The 16,871-nt window shown below is 38.9% G+C and overlaps 1 protein-coding gene across 1 annotated transcript; it reads left to right on the forward strand.

Annotated features, from left to right (window-relative positions):
- The first annotated feature begins 1,979 nt into the window (after window positions 1-1,979).
- Window positions 1,980-16,295, forward strand: LOC114529532 (E3 ubiquitin-protein ligase TRIM33-like). Its single transcript, XM_028551348.1, has 4 exons — window positions 1,980-2,207; window positions 5,333-6,319; window positions 11,985-12,206; window positions 15,328-16,295. The coding sequence occupies exons 1-4, from the start codon at window positions 2,075-2,077 to the stop codon at window positions 15,639-15,641; spliced, it is 1,656 nt and encodes a 551-aa protein (XP_028407149.1). The 5' UTR covers window positions 1,980-2,074; the 3' UTR covers window positions 15,642-16,295.
- The last annotated feature ends 576 nt before the right edge of the window (window positions 16,296-16,871 follow it).

Below are 16,871 nucleotides of genomic sequence, written 5' to 3' on the forward strand. Positions count from 1 at the left end.
TTCGGGTTGTAGATTTTTACGCTTTGCTGGTAATGGTATATGGTCAGATAAGCCAAACGCTGGACCACTGTCAAGGGGGGGTGAATAGGTTTACGGATCGACAGATTCAGACCAATAACTTGCTCGGATTTTGGATTAACCGCGCTATTTTGCCGGATTTTCGGATCCTGAAAATATTACGGATTGCAGATTTAGCAGCCGTGTGGTATCGGACTATGGATTTACGTTGTTATTTTCTACGGATTATGGATTTTGTTTAGATGGGGCAGATAGGGATACTGTGTGATTTTTTGTCACTGATATCACTTTCTGTCCCGTTGCAGAAATTCAAGATTGCGGCGCGCGGTCGTTCGCTGCGTCGGCTCACTCGTGACAATTTGAGATATGATCATCGGGTGATAAAACTTATATCACCTCACCTATCATATGATAAACTAAAAATACATAACAGTCGAACTACTTAATTGCCTCTCTGAGTCATGTGTATAGATCGAAAATTTTTCAGCGGATCCAGATTTTAACCAAAATATTTTCGGATTTCCGGATTTGGAAAACATTTTTTTGTGGATAAACGGATTTGCAGACACCCCCCCCCCCCCTCTGTGAGCTAGATCATTCATAATAACTTTTAAGATTCGTAAAAATCTGGTCAAGAGTGTTATTTCCTCTTGTAGGGAAATTTATGGATGGTTTTAAATCAAAAAGTTTCGCAGTTGATTTAAAATCAAGTTTCCCCAGCCAAAATTATACCACTATTTGGGTAACGTGTCTCAATTAATTCCAGGGATAATTTAAGGTGATCCTTCATCCCCGAGGGTACTAATTCCGCTCGGAGATTAGGAATTACACCCGGAACCCGGTAGAACATAGCCGAATCCAAAGTTGTCCAAATTCTTTGTCATGGACGGTCGACGGACCGGTCGAAGTTGGGTGGTTTTGTAAGTTATGCGCATGCGCGAGTAACATCTGGTAATCAACGAACGTTCTGATTGGCTAAGACAGAAAGTTTGTATTTCAATGAGAACGTCAGCAATTTATATTAACTGTCATTTCGTAAACATTTTTGTAAAAGCGTTTCATAAACTTTGTGCAAAGAAAGTAAAACGAGAAGAAACAAGATATATGAAGCATGACAGTTAGCAAAGATGAACGTGGATACGGTCAAGACAAAGCTGTGTAAGAGGAATAATTCATAATCTGCAAACTTATAAATGTTTTCAAAGACAAAGGGTACGTGTTTACTCTGTTTATTTCGTATTTGTTTCGCGATAAGAATGAGCCGTATTTGTATACTTTTCGGCTTTGTATGCCGTTTATTTGTTAAATTTTCAGCTTTTTATGCAAACGCATAAACCTGTGAAAGGCTATTACACCTTTGCTTTAACTTCAAAAAGTGTTTTTGAAAGTGTAATTTGAATTTTGGTATCAAAAATACACACTATATTTATAAAGTATAAAACTTTTAGCCGCCGGCGTCGACTGCCATTACAGAATAAAATAACATTTGAAGTTTTTTCTTTGTCTGTGAAGATTTTGTACTGTTTTAATCGTTTGAAACTTCGATTTTAAACCGTTTCTTAATTGCTGGCATGGTATAATGCAGCAAAATTGAACGGGCAATATTTACACTAGCTTTATGATTATTTTTGTATTGAATGATGGAAACATTAGCTATAATATACTCGGTAAAATATAATAGGACTGATTTGAGTTTTGTGTCATTTCATAATATAAGTTTAGGTCAGGTTAACTCAGGAAATTGTGTACTTGGTTTGAAATAGCGAGGGGTTGCTGCATGCATGTATTTCTAGTTGCTTAATTTATTATCTGCCCCAGCAAAATGGTAGAGCACAAAAGTGACAAAACGCAAAAATGGGGACAAAACGCTGAAATGGGGATATATACTGCATCATGATACTGCATGCATGTATTTTTAGTTACTCTATTTTTCCCGTAAGCTCCGCTATCCAAGGCTAGGTGCAGGCGGAAGCAGGCAGGGTGCAGGCTAATAAGTTCCCGGAAAGAAGAAATTCATGCGTTATCTTTATGGTGAACTAAAAATCGTGGAATAAAAATGGCAAATGTTGCTTCCGACAATGTTCCTGTTGATGAAATTAACAATCTTCTTACTTGTTCCTTGTGCTCAAAATTGTTACATGATTCAAGAAGCTTGACTTGTCTTCATAACTTCTGCCGAGGATGTCTATGTATGTATATATCTATATTTTGTAGTCTTTCTCATGTTTACGTGATGCATATGATCTAAATCAAAACGTTCAATTGAAAAAATTTACAGCAGAGCCATCGATGCTCAGCTCTAATATAATAAATACATGACCCAACCAGACCCAACAAGTTTGAATTCACAATTAAAATATTAAAATATGTAAATAGGATAAAAATTAAAATATGTAAATAGGATATATGTTGGTAAAATTTAGGATGTTTATTAGCCTTCTTACAGGGGATTTTCCTGTAACTAGAAATATGTAACCCTCTTGTTGAAAATTTGCTTCCAAATGTGATCCCTCAACAAATTACATATTGCAAATTACAAAGTTTTCAAATTACATATTTATTTTAACTAAATTACGATTTCTAAAAGTATATAACAATTTCCCAAATGAATCCCACCACTCACACAATCAGATAGTACACAGGCTATTATTTACATTTGCTAGCTCACAATTTCTGCTCACTCCCTGAAAGTCACAGTCCAACCTGGGCGTAGTGAAACACATAGATTTTACTATGTATGCCCTGGTCCAACTAACTCTCTTGTTCTCCTGACCACACCACATACACCTTCATCTGATCAATCACTGTTACATAACTAGAATATAATTAAGCAAAGGAAACATTTGTCTATAATCAGCTTATCTGTCAGTTTCCAACACTTCTAAGCTTAGAGTGACTTAAATATAAAGCCAATAGCTCGAAAACAAACACAGTCATAATTTGTAGAGATGAAGTAAGATCACCTGTTTTCCTGCTACATACATTGCATGCAGTTTATAGACTTTCATAGTTTAAGTGAGAGTTAATATTTCACTATAGCTTTAAGACTTCAAAACAGCACAAATTAAATCCTCAACAACATTGAAAGTTCATTTTTTATTATTATTGAATTCATGCAGCAATTGCGGTTGGCTGACTCGGCTCGGCTCTCTAAGAGTTTTAAAGTGACCTTTGTTAGATCAAAACTCCAAATTTCACTCTTAAGAACTCTTTTGGAAGTTAAAATGATGATGTAAAGCTCATATACTTATAGAAATAAAATGCATTCTTATAGCAAACATGAAATAAACAAAATTGTCACCTACCACTTTAAGGATAAACTATATATAAACTATGAGTTGATTGTTTCTTTTCACTGCTAGTCTTGAACTTCCTTTGTGTTCTTCCAGTTGTTTTATGATTTTATTTGAATCCACATTTCATTTTGAGTTCGCAAAACATTTTTTAAGAAAATAGCTTGCAAAATGACAGTTATATTGCTGACATTTTTTATTAAAATACAAACTTTTTGTCGTGCATCCGTACAAACACCATGAGTCCATGATCATTGAAAGTTCAACATCCACGGTCCACTGCAGGGCCGGATTAACCTTTCGCGGGGCCCGTGGCATTTTTTCAGCGCGGGGCCCGTGGCATTTTTTCAGCGCGGGGCCCCTCAACCCCGTAAAGCATCAAAATTTTTGGGGCTCGGGTAAAAGGGGGTAAAACCCGCAAAAAAAATTCTAATTTGTACTACTGTAGCACGATAATGCATGACCAGAACATTGAGAGGTGTAAGAAAATTCAATTTTGGGGGCTATAGCAGTATTAGGGGGGTTTGGGGGCATCCTCCCCAAGAAAATTTTGAGTTTTAGTGTGCAGCAAATGCGATTTCCTACGTTTTGGGGGTGAGATTTCTGCAAAATCGAGTATAATATTGCATTACCTAAACTATAAATAACCTAAGACGTTTTCTGAAAGAGGCCACTATATATTTCCAACAACATGCAGTTTAATTTTATTCTTGCAGGTTTTTGGGGACCCTTACAACCCTGGGCAAGGGGCCAATTTCCCCTTTGACCTCCCCTCTGACCTCCCCTTTTCAATTTCTAAATTTTCCCATTACCCTTGGTTGCAGGGCCGTGCCTTATTGGGCCTCGACTTTTGATTTCTAAGGCTTCGCGTTATTTATTTTGCTCCGATAGCTTAATTAATATAAGCTTTAAAGGCATTTTTATTTATTTATGGGGCCTCCCTTTTTGGAGTCACTTTATTTTATTTTGTTGCTCTGCGGCTTTGTGGCCCTTTTTCTGTCTGCCACGCACCGAAAAAAAATTTGAACTGAGTAAAGCGCGGGCCCCCCAAAACCGCGGGGCCTGTGGCATATGCCGCTTCTGCCATATGGTTAATCCGGCCCTAGGTCCACAACATAGAATTCGGACAACTTTGGATTCTCCTATACCCTGGTGTAATTCCTAATCTCTAGGCCGAATATACCATTTCAGCTTGTATGCAAATTAACCCATTTCAAATCACATGGTCTGAAATGGTTAAGTTTTATTGGCTATTCTATGGTCACAACATCTGAACCATTTCAGATGGTCTATTAGTACATGTAGTGACCAATTGGAACTCAAATGTTAATATATGTGAATAATTAAAGACACACCTGCATTATGAAATATGTTGTTGGGCGTGTAACGAGGCAATATAATAAATAGTTTTGTGGAGAAGTAAAGTCTTGGGACAATATCCGAGGCGGCTGGGGTATAGTTATATCCTTTCATTGCATTAAATGCATTGGAATTTGGCATCCAGCATTTTAGACAATATGGATAATTGGTGCAAACACTTCAATCTCATAGGCGTATAGCTGGGAATAAAATTTTATCAAAGAATATTGAAAATTCAAATGTATATATGTTGAGAAGGAAATACCTATATATATACAGTTTCCTATATTATATTAATTGTGGGACATTTCAGATGTTGTCACGCCTTCACATGAATGACTTTATATAACTTTATGTTTTATTAAGAAACTTTTCTGTTATTACACATGTACTAACTTTAATTGTTAACAAACAGCATTTTCACTGGCTTGTCCATATTATTATATTAATATTTCTGAAGCAGTATAATAGAGAAAAGGAAACTTTTGATTTGACTTGAGTCATAGACAATGACTATGATTACAATTATCATAATTTAGATGCATTTTAGAAATTTTAGCCAGATTAAGCAGCTCAATTTCTACTTGCTCTCTGTGGTATTCATGCTGGCATTTTTATCATTGTATGATGCACATATAAATACTTCTGTTGTTATTATTTAGTAAAGTATGTTGAACGCCTCAGTGGTGGTGAGGAGAACGTCGAGATATTTCCATGTCCTACGTGTCGCTCAGAGTTTACGCTCAAATCAACCCAAGATATCGCTGAGATGCCAGACAATTGTTTCATCCAGAACATGTTAGAAATTAAAGAGATCCAAGAAAAAGCAAAAGAGTCTGCTGCATGTTCGCACTGCCAAGATCCTGCCATTAGTCACTGCGCATCATGTGAGATTTTTATGTGTGAGAAATGTTCAGCGTCTCATGGAAGATGGTTGAAAAACCATGATGTACTATCAGTAGATGAACTGGGCAATCCCGAAAGTCAATTACGAATAAGGAAGAAGGTTTATTGCAGGAAACACCAAGACAAAATTCTCGAGTATTATTGCGAAACTTGCAAGGAGCTTTGCTGTATACACTGCTTGGTTTTAAATCATCAGAAACAAAACCATTCATGTGTAGCAGTAAGTGAAATTACAAATGAGCGAAAGGAAACATTGCAATCAAGCTGCACAACACTTGATGAGAAATTATCTGAAGGAAAAGTAGCTTTGAGTAACATCGACGATGCGCTGAAGTCTCTTAACAAAAATGCTAAAGCTACAAAAGATCAAATCAAAGTACAAAAGGAAAATATCTTAAAGATTGTGACGGAGAAACTTGATGAGAGAGCAAAGGAAATGAACGAGGAATTGGATGAGGTTTATGATGAATTACACAGTGAGCTGAGCAAACAACGTGATGAAATTACGGATTTTGTTGATAAAGTCCAATCTTCAGTAGCCTTGCCAAAAAACCTCCTAAAGAGAGGAAGTATTGAAGAAATTCTCTCCTTACAAAAGAGGATTGATGAAAGTATTGAGAAGTTGAAAAATGCACAACCAGAGGATCTGACCCCAGTAAATGATGGTGATATTCAGTATTTACCTGATGATATTGGAAACGTCAATGTCGATGGCATTGTTGGGAATTTGGGATTGTTAAAACGTATGTTAATACCTACAATATTGTTAATACACCTCATCATTCAGTTCGTTTAATTAGCCTTTCTCACGATGACGATTGTTCTCACGATTGTTCAAATGGTCTATTGACTCTTAAAAAATGCTTCTTACATTGCTATTATACTTCAAAATACTCGGCTCAATTTAACAATGCAATATCTCTTTATTCACTCCAAAATACAGTGTTTAAAAGTAAACTATTAACATAACATCAAGTAACTAAATGTCTAACATAACACCGCTGGCTGAACCTTGGGCTTTGTCTTTTTCATTCACTCCTCGTCCAAGATGGCTGGTTCAGAAAATCCTACAGACGAAATTCAAGCAATCCAAGTTAATCCTGCGGACGACGTAAGTATCGTTGAACCATCTTCGGCGAAATCGATGGTTGAGACACTTGTGGCTGACCAAACCGTTCTTGCCACTCTTTCACAAGCAATTTTAGCCAAATTCAGCCAAGATTGTCAGAGCACATTTTCGGACAAAATACATACGAAGAAAATGTCGCAGCGCCTATGGGCCAGCCGGCAAATAATCTCACCGGAGTGTCATTGGACCAAACGGTGCAGAGAAATAACAAGAGAAAATTCTCAGATACAGTCGACCTCACACAGTCGCAGAACGATGATCATACTCCGCCTGATCAAGGCGAACTGGACGGCACCTTTGCTAGTGCTGTAAGTTCACGTTGGGAAGCAAGCGAAGAACTTGACGCTTTGCTTAACATTATGCTCAAACCATTGCCCCGTTTTGATCGCCGGGCAATCATTCGTGAATTCCCCAGACCCGTTAGTGATGCAGCATGGACTCCAAGTCTAGATAGTTATCTACCATCTATGATCAGCGGTGTTAAAACGTCAGACACGGCGACCAGAGAAACGCAAGACAAGGTTCTTGACATTTTGGGCCCGTTGTGCACATTATATGAGAACATTAATCTCCTACATGAATCATCTACCGAAGATAACATTACCTTGGATAAAGCCTCAGTTTCTGCAATGTTTAATTGTATAAAGAAAGCTATCCTTCTAGTGGGGGATACCTCTGCTCAATTGTCAGCAAAACGCCGGGAACAGGTTTTAACCAAACTTAACCCGTATCTCACATCACTGGGCAAAGAAGATTTCCCTGAGGCGGGAAAGGAGTTATTTGGTCAGGGGTTTGAATCCAGACTCAAGCTCCGCACAGAGACAGCCAACACTGTCGCTCAGGCGAAGAAAGCGGGACGACCGTTTTTTCCAAGGGCTGCCCCCCAGCGATTTCAAGGGCGTTTCCGGGGTGGCAGAAGTCAGACACGCCCAAGCTTCTTTCATTCAATGCGAGGGAACCAATTCCCACCCAACAACTTCAGAGGTCGAGGCAGAGCACACACATTCAGTTCCCCTCGACAGTTCCACCAAAAACAGTAACACCACAACGCCCACGTCATTTGCCACCAGGTATGTTTCAAAATCTTATAAGTTTTTGCAACCAACCAGTAGCAGGTCGGCTAAAATATTTTTTAAAGGCATGGCAGCAAATAACAAGCGACCCTTGGGTCCTGCAAGTAGCCCAGGGCTACCAAATACAATTCACTTCCAATCCTGTCCAAATGAAATTCCCCATAACTGGTCATATTCCTCAGGAGGATCAACTCTTGATAGACCAGGAAGTTCAGGACCTGCTAACAAAACAGGCAGTTCATTATATTTCAGACAGCACAGTGAACAATATGGGGTTTGTCAGTTCCCTGTTTGTAGTGCCCAAAAAGGGGGGGGGGCACAGGCCAGTTATAAACCTAAAGCCCCTAAACAATTTTATACCTTACGAGCATTTCAAAATGGAATCAATACATATGTTAAAGGACCTGCTAAGAAAAGGAGATTATTTAGTGAAAATAGACTTGAAGGATGCATACCTGACAGTACCTGTCTGGAGGGACCACCAGAAGTACCTCCGCTTTCTTTGGAGGGACTCACTTCTGGAGTTTGCATGCCTTCCATTCGGCCTTGCAAGTGCCCCACGGGTGTTCACAAAGCTTATGAAACCAGTTCTGTCAGTTTTACGTCAGAGGGGCATTCGACTCATAGCTTATCTGGACGACTTTCTCATAATGGCAGAATGCAGGCAACTTACCCTACAGCATGCAGCGACAACACTCAATCTTTTGGAGGGACTTGGGTTTGTGGTAAACTACCCAAAGTCGCAATTAATTCCATCCCAACAGATCGAGTTTCTGGGGTTCTTAGTAAATTCGGCCAGCATGAGTTTGAGTCTCCCAAAGGACAAAATAAAGAAGGTCCTTCAAAACTGTCAACAACTCTTAAACAACCCTGTAACCTCAGTGCGGGAATTGTCAAAATTCCTGGGCCTACTATCTTCGTCAATTCAGGCAGTATTTCCGGCCCCACTGCATTATCGATACCTCCAGCAAGCCAAGAATTCGGTTCTGAAAAGACAGAAATCTTACGAAGCTCTGGTCAACCTAGATTCAGAGGCCCTTCAGGAGGTCCAGTGGTGGAAGAACAATCTTGTTGCATGGAACGGGAAGGCCCTGCTCCAACAATCAACAGATTTAACAATAGAAACCGATGCTTCCCTCCAGGGGTGGGGGGCCCATTGCCAAGGAGTGTCAACAGGGGGGAGGTGGTCGCTACAGGAGAGCAGTCTCCACATAAATTGCCTAGAACTCCTAGCAGGATCCTTAGCAGTCAAATGCTTTACCAAATCCAGGGCATCAGCTCAGGTACTCCTGCTAATGGACAATGTCACAGCGGTGACCTATATAAACAAGATGGGGGGCACTCACTCTCGCCTTCTGTCTCAACTAGCCAAGAACCTGTGGGACTGGTGTCTCAGTCACAATGTGCTACTTTCAGCCCAATATATTCCAGGATAGAGAATGTACAGGCCGACCGAGAGTCGAGGATTTTCCTAGACTCCAGCGATTGGAAACTGAACCAAACTGTTTTCAACAGCCTGTATCAGAGGTGGGGACCTCTGGACATCGACCTTTTCGCATCCCGCCTGACATTCCAGTTGGACCATTATGTGAGCTGGAGACCAGACCCTTCGGCAGTGCATACGGATGCGTTCACCCTCAACTGGGCGACATTTCGGGGCTATGCATTTCCCCCATTTGCGATGATCGGTCGGTGTCTACATCAAATCCAGAGCCAGAAAGTAGAACACCTTGTGCTAGTGGCACCAGTTTGGCCAACCCAAGCTTGGTACCCCCTCTTACTGGAACTGTGCATAGACTTCCCTCTTCTTCTACCAAATCAGGGAGATCTGTTAACCCAGAGGGGCAACAACCACCCTTTGGATCAACTCCAGCTAGCTGGGTGGCTACTATCAACAGTGGCTACCAAACAGGAGGAATTTCGGATCAAACTAGAAAAATTCTCTTGGCGGCTTGGAGAAAAAACACCACTAGCTCCTATTCCTCTGCATGGAACAAGTGGAGTAGCTGGTGTGCTGAAAGGGTCACTATCAATCCCCTTTCACCATCTATCAATGACATCTTAGATTTTTTCACAACACAGTTCCACGAAGGGAGAGAGTATCGGTCTATTAATGTTTACCGGTCTGCGCTCTCCGCATGTTTACCTCTAATAGATGGCCACAAAGTGGGTTCCCATCCTTTGGTTACCCAGTTACTAAAAGGGGTGTATAACCTTCGTCCACCCCAGCCACGCTACACTCAAACATGGCCAGTCATTAAGCTAGTACAGTACATCAGCTCGTTGGGACCTAATGACCAACTCTCTGTCAAAATATTAACCTACAAACTAGTAGGCCTGCTAGCCCTAACTGCTCCCGATAGAGCTTCGGGGCTTGCAGCCAGGGATTTACGGTTCAGGTACATGCACCCCGAAGGCGTTGAATTTAAACTACCTGACCTAACGAAAAATACAAAATCGGGCGAAAGCTTAAAATGTTGCTTTCATGCCAGTTTTCCCGATAATGACCTTTTATGTGTATGCAAATGTCTCGTTGAATATGAGAATCGTACAGCAGCATGGAGATCAACTGACTCATCTAAACCCAACAAGTTGTTGCTGTCTTACATTTATCCTCACAAAGCAGTTACCTCTGCAACTGTAGCAAGGTGGTTGAAAGAACTCCTACATCTAGCCGGTGTTGATACTAATACTTTTAAGGGACATTCCTTTCGCGGGGCTGTCACTACCGAAGCAGCTAAACAAGGCTTTTCGATAGCCGAGATTTTGCAATTTGCAGACTGGTCTCAACAAAATACTTTTATCAAATTCTATTATCGCCCAACTTTTAATACCGCTCCAGCTAGGGCTGTCTTGTCAGCTAACACATAAAGGGCTTTGAACATGCATTGTTAAATTGAGCCGAGTATTTTGAAGTATAATTGTAGATTATACAAGGGCTGCTTGCAGCCTGAAGTGTAATATTAATTATACGAGAAATACGAGGCGAGATTTAACAATGCAATCCCACCCTTATATCCCACCCTTCTATGTTGCATTGTTATTTTGTTATTTTCAGGTACGTCGTTCATTCCAAAGACAAAGCCCAAGGTTCAGCCAGCGGTGTTATGTTAGACATTTAGTTACTTGATGTTATGTTAATAGTTTACTTTTAAACACTGTATTTTGGAGTGAATAAAGAGATATTGCATTGTTAAATCTCGCCTCGTATTTCTCGTATAATTAATATTACACTTCAGGCTGCAAGCAGCCCTTGTATAATCTACAATTATTGTTGAAACGCATTAAAGAAATGCGTTTAAACACCCCAAATGACGGATATTCGTCATTGTGAGAATGGTTAATACATTTGAGCAACGTTTATGACGTTTACCAAGTGTTTTTAACAACCAAGGCCTTTTGTCTTCTCGGCGAGGGTTTATTGTTAAAAACGTTTCTGGTCTTAGAGGATGGGCATGCTGCATAGCGTTTAAACCCAAGTGAGCGTCAACATGCTTTATAACTCTTCTGACCAGCAATAAGTCGTTACTAACAGCACCTTTAATAGGGAGCTTTAGCAGTGACACAGAGGAGAGATTGTGGCAGTGAGTACTGATGTATATTAAAACACTATGTAATAAACAAATTGGTTTGTACGAAATTTAACGATTGAATACGGCAATACCATAGAAAATGTAGTTAAAGGAATAAATTAATCAAGCAATAAAAGGTAAAAACTTAATTCCAATTTTGAATGAAAAAAATATTCGATATTCATTTGAAGTTCGTAGCGTAGTGCTCGCAACGTACGCGTCGGAATCACACAAGACGCGTTGGCTGCGCTTGTCACCATGCCTTTCTAACTAACACGTCTTCCCTAGCCGCGTCGTGAATCATATATAAACTCTCTAGTGTACGATTTGTGAACGCGCGCCTAAAAATAAATCTTGATTCGCATCTTGTTCGACGGGATAATTTGTATTTACGGATGAAATATTTGAACAGTTCTTTTTTTGGATTAATATAATTTCTAATCCAGAATGAAAACACCTTTTTTAATAAGTTCTAGAGTATTTGATGAAACGACATGGAACATCCGTGCCACATGGAACATCTTGTGTCTGGAGAATGCATATTAATACACTGCATAATATATGATGCTGTACTTTGGAAATGATATTTCCTTCAATGCTTCTGGGCCAATTTAACCTGGAATTTATTCCTTAGGAATGTCCTCTAGTATTTTGGATCGAGAGATTGCTCTGATGAAACAATTACAAAAATGGTTAGGAGAGAAATGTAAATGGAATCTTTGTTATCGTGCTTCCATAGACGGTTGGAGTAGCCAAGATTTTCATAGACATTGTGACAATAAAGGGCCGACAGTAGTATTAGTGAAAGCTGATGATTATATCTTTGGTGGATACACTGACCAAAACTGGGATACAAGTATGTAAATCTTCTCAATATCAGAAAAAAGTGGACAATTTTAAAAATATTTAATAAAATATTTTTATCAAAACATCGCATAGAATTAGGTAATATGGGGAATTAGGTTAGGTTCACATTGTCTTTCTTGTTGATGGCATCGAATAGCCAACATAATTGACAAAATCACTTAAAAAAGACCCCAAACACACCGAAAAGTAGACTAGTATAAATTCTATGCAGACTAAAAGTACATGCATGCAGCAACCCCACGCTATTTCAAACCAAGTACGTAATTTCCTGAGCTAACCTAACCTAAACTTATATTATAGAATGACTCAAAGGTCTTATTATATTTTATCGAGTATATTATAGCTAATGTTTCCATCATTTGATACAAAAACAATCATAAAGCTAGTTTAAATTTGAAGCAAAGAAAAGGCCTATTTTATTCTGTTATTCCAGTCGACCCTAACAGTTTTATAGTGTGTACTGTGTAGTGATATCATATTAAGTAGCGCAGAAATCTGTCTGTGACTCAGTCTTCGACTACAGTTTACGTGCGTTTATCATTACTGACTGTAATATATATTAATAATATTTATAAAATAACATGTTTATAACGCGTGTTCTGATTGGTCGAAGCCCGTGTTTGGATCAGGCCATCCAAACACGGAAATATAAAGTTTTAAAGAATTTGAATTCAGGCCTTGTCGTTGTTATTTTATAAAACAATTACTTCGGCTCGTGTTTTGCGCGCTTTTCTTAACTCTCGCAACATTTTCGCGTGTTTGGGTCAGGCCATCTAAACACGGAAACCATGGAGTAATTGTATAATATTAATAATATAATAATTTATTATACAATCTTCGTTCATTGGCCTAAGTCGCGAGCGGACCGTATGAGGCCGTACAGACCGGACGAGATTTAAAAGCACAGAGCCAACTCTAAAATATGAATTCGGACCGCAAGAAAAAAGTAAATCTAAATTTACCAATTTAGTTGGCCCGTATAGGGAAATCTTTTCCTCGGTCTCAAAAACGTTATATATATATATATATATATATATATATATTAATATATATATATATATATATATAACATAGAGGTTTCAAGGGCCTTAATCTTGAGTGGAATTATACACACTTCAAATTCAAGCCGAGAATGGAAAAATGAGTCAACTATCGGTCCTGCGACAGGAATCGAACCTACGCTTTTGCGATACCGGTGCAATGCTCTTGCAACTGAACTACAGAGGTAGCTGACAAGAGCAAATGTGGTTAATGTGCATATTATGGTAATGCCGGGAATAGGTGAGGGTCTTAATTTCGAGTGGAATTATACACCCTCACCTATTCGCGGCATTACCATGATATGCACATTAACCACACTTGCTCTTGTTAGCTACCTCTGTAGCTCAGTGGCAAGAGCATTGCACCGGCATCACAAAAGCGTAGGTTCGATTCCTGCCGGGGGACCTATACAGTTCATTCATTTTTCCATCAACTGTTTCTCGCTTGAATTTGAAGTTTGTAATAAATCCACTTGAAATTAAGACTCTTTAAACCTCTAGAATTTACCTGCATCGAGTGAAGTACCAAAAATCAAAACTGATTTACCCTCACCTAAAATTAATATAACAATATATTTTGCAGTCAATCAATTATGATTTTTGGCACTTCACTCGATGTAGGTAAATTCTAGAGGTTGAAAGGGTCTTAATTTCAAATTTGATCGAGTGGAGTCATACATTTGTGGTGTGTATAAATCCACTCGAAATAAGACCCATTCAACCTCTATATTACAATCAGTATAAAGCTGTCCGCACGCGTAAACAATGTAGTCGAAGACAGAGTCACAGACGGATACTTATGGTTTTCTTTACTTACGTTCTCATTGAAATACAAACTTTCTGTCTTAGCCAATCAGAACGTTGTAGATTACCAGTCGTTAGTCGCGCATGCGCAAAGCTGAAAATTATAGAAATAAACTGCATCCTCACCCCGAAGCAATTACATTGACGGTGGACCGTGCATGGACGGTCGACATTCCACCGTTTTGTTCACATATACCACTAAAGTATCGTCTTATTAAGGCCAGTTTTTGTTTACGAAATTTCCAGAGTTGCAAAAAGAGTTCAACCTTCCTCCGGTAGAATTTCAAGTTTTGACTACCTTTCTCAAAATGACGTTACGTCACTGAGTCAAGTGAGAACCAGTATGAAGAAATATTTGGTTTTTGGTACATGCACGTGATCAATTAGAGTGTTCAACTTTGAACCTTCCTCACAAACCTCGTTCAATGCAAACCTTCCCCCGGGTGGTACCCACGTACCTGCAGCTTTTTTGCAACTCTGGAAATTTCTGCGGAAAAGATTTATCCTGCATTCAAGCCTAACAGCAACTGCATGGTATGATATTCATTCATTCATTCATTCATTCATTCATTCATTCATTCATTCATTCATTCATTCATTCATTCATTCAAACTTTATGTACACACTCAAAATCTTTCAAACAATAAAGCTGGTTTTTAAAAGAGGTGTGCACTGCTTCACAAAAGAGGTGTGCACTACTTTACGTGGACACGTATGTTTGAAGTTAAATAAATTTGTTAAGCCAATTAGTTTTCTGGGCCTTTTTTCAGAGCATACCTACTTCAATGGTAACTCAGAGTAGCACTATTACAATACTAAATAGAAATGGTAAATAAATTGGCAAATTAGTTGAAATATATAATCCCTTTTACGTTTAGGTTTGAAATTTCGGAATTTTAATAATTTAAAATTTTTAGTTTGATACATACAGCACAATTTTCTGCGGGTTAAACTTTAATTAATTCTTTAGCTGTTTTTTACGCATTTATGAAAGGTTGTTTTGTTTAGAAGTTTGAAAAATAAAATCCTTATTAAACCAGAGAAGATTTCTAAAAACCACTTATTCAACTTGATAAATAACTGTTGCAATAACCCTGCATGCATGGGTCAACGAAATCGTATATTTTGAACAACGGGTCAATGGTCGTATATATAATTATTGCGCTTTGGTTAACTACCTCAAACTCTGATAATTATAAATATATTTATAATTTAAAGTTGGAATTCTCAAACGTCACCTAATTTAATATCTTATTTTCTTCTCAGGTTGTGCTTATAAATATTCCAGTTCTTCGTTTATTTTCTCACTCCGAAATAAAGACAAACTTCCTCCATTTATTGCCAACATCAGGCAAGGTATGGAAAGGTATGCAATCTACTGCCAATCTTCTTTTGGACCACGCTTTGGTGGAGGTCAAGATTGGTACACTTGTGACAACCCTCACGTGAATCCATCATGCGGCAATTTCGGACACACATATCAGCCTCCTCCTGGTTATGTCTCTGGCAATACACAGACAACGAGCCTTCTTGCTGGTCAGTACAGTTTTTTAACAACAGAAATTGAAGTGTTCAACTAAATATTTTTGAGCGTCTCTTCTTGTTCTTGACAACGATACTAAGTAATATTACGCGTGGTTTGATCATCATTGACCTTAAATATCAAGTATCTTTACATTCAAGTATCTTGTAAGAATCTTGGCCTATATGAGTATATAGACACAATGTGTGACCATGACAATAAAATCACGTAATGGTGAATGATTAATATCAGGGGCCCAAAACGGGATAGTGCGCTATCCAGGGCCGTCGCTGGAAGCTTAATTGGGGAGTGTCAAATATTTATGTTCGTGCAACCGTAGAAACAATAGCAAACAAAGGAAATCAGTCGGGTTACTCGGGTATAAGACAAATATACGATTATGCACTCCTCCAATTGAGCTTCTCGCGACGGCCCAGCAAATTTGGGGGGAAATGGATCCCTACGTACTCAAAATGTATTCGGAGAACTACAATTAAGCAGTTTAACTGGTTTAACATAAGGCAAAAGTAACCGAGAACGCCAGCAGTTGTTTGAAACGAACGCGTTCTGCTCAAATACACTCGAGTAATGTGGTATATGCACACAAAGAATCATATCCGGTAAACTGTAACGGTTAGTTTCCACTCTGGAAAATTCTCCTTTGGATCGGACAGGACAGGAAAGTTTCCTTTGTATAAACGCCGCCTGAGAACTCACCGACAAAGGAAATTTTCCTGTCCGTTCCGATCCAAAGGAGATTTTTCCTGAGTGGAAACTAGCCTTAAGACGTCTATCTCCACCTTGGCCCACCGGGTTTCGATGTTTTCAATATTGAAGATACGATGAATCTGATACGGTCTGGCGAAACCACTGTCGATACCGCGCTATAGTATCAACTGTTTCACTAAAATCGAAAAACCTTTAAAACCGATAAAATAGATTGAATTGAACACTAATTTAGCTAAGTTTACGCGGTACTGAACGAATTTGGGACCGGTCTAAAATTCGCCATTTTCGCCACAAAATGGCAGATCTATCAAATATTTAAGAAATAAAAACAAGTGGTGTGACTTTGTGGTGTAATAATGCACGGTGGAGAATGTTGAGAGAATACGAGAGATGCTTGTAGACCAAGAGATTATAAATAACACTAGAGGAGGTATTGGTATAGGAAACATCAGTCGAAAAAGGGAGTGCGATAATAGGGGACAAATTCAAGTCCCACAAGATACGCGCTTATTATAGCTACATCAATGCCTCCTTAGCAACCACGTTAGCAACAACTAAA

Source organism: Dendronephthya gigantea, unplaced genomic scaffold (genome assembly GCF_004324835.1).
Source record: "Dendronephthya gigantea isolate DGI-Jeju-01 unplaced genomic scaffold, DenGig_1.0 000057F, whole genome shotgun sequence".
NCBI classification, from domain to species: Eukaryota; Metazoa; Cnidaria; class Anthozoa; order Malacalcyonacea; family Nephtheidae; genus Dendronephthya; species Dendronephthya gigantea.

What these genes read in the sequence shown, in the direction of transcription:
- LOC114529532 (XM_028551348.1), top strand. Translation starts at nt 2,075, where the DNA reads ATGGCAAATGTTGCTTCCGACAATGTTCCTGTTGATGAAATTAACAAT. An exon ending in CTTCTGCCGAGGATGTCTAT is followed by an intron (nt 2,208 to 5,332) that starts GTATGTATATAT and finishes GTTATTATTTAG; the next exon opens with TAAAGTATGTTGAACGCCTC. An exon ending in TGACCAAAACTGGGATACAA is followed by an intron (nt 12,207 to 15,327) that starts GTATGTAAATCT and finishes TTTTCTTCTCAG; the next exon opens with GTTGTGCTTATAAATATTCC.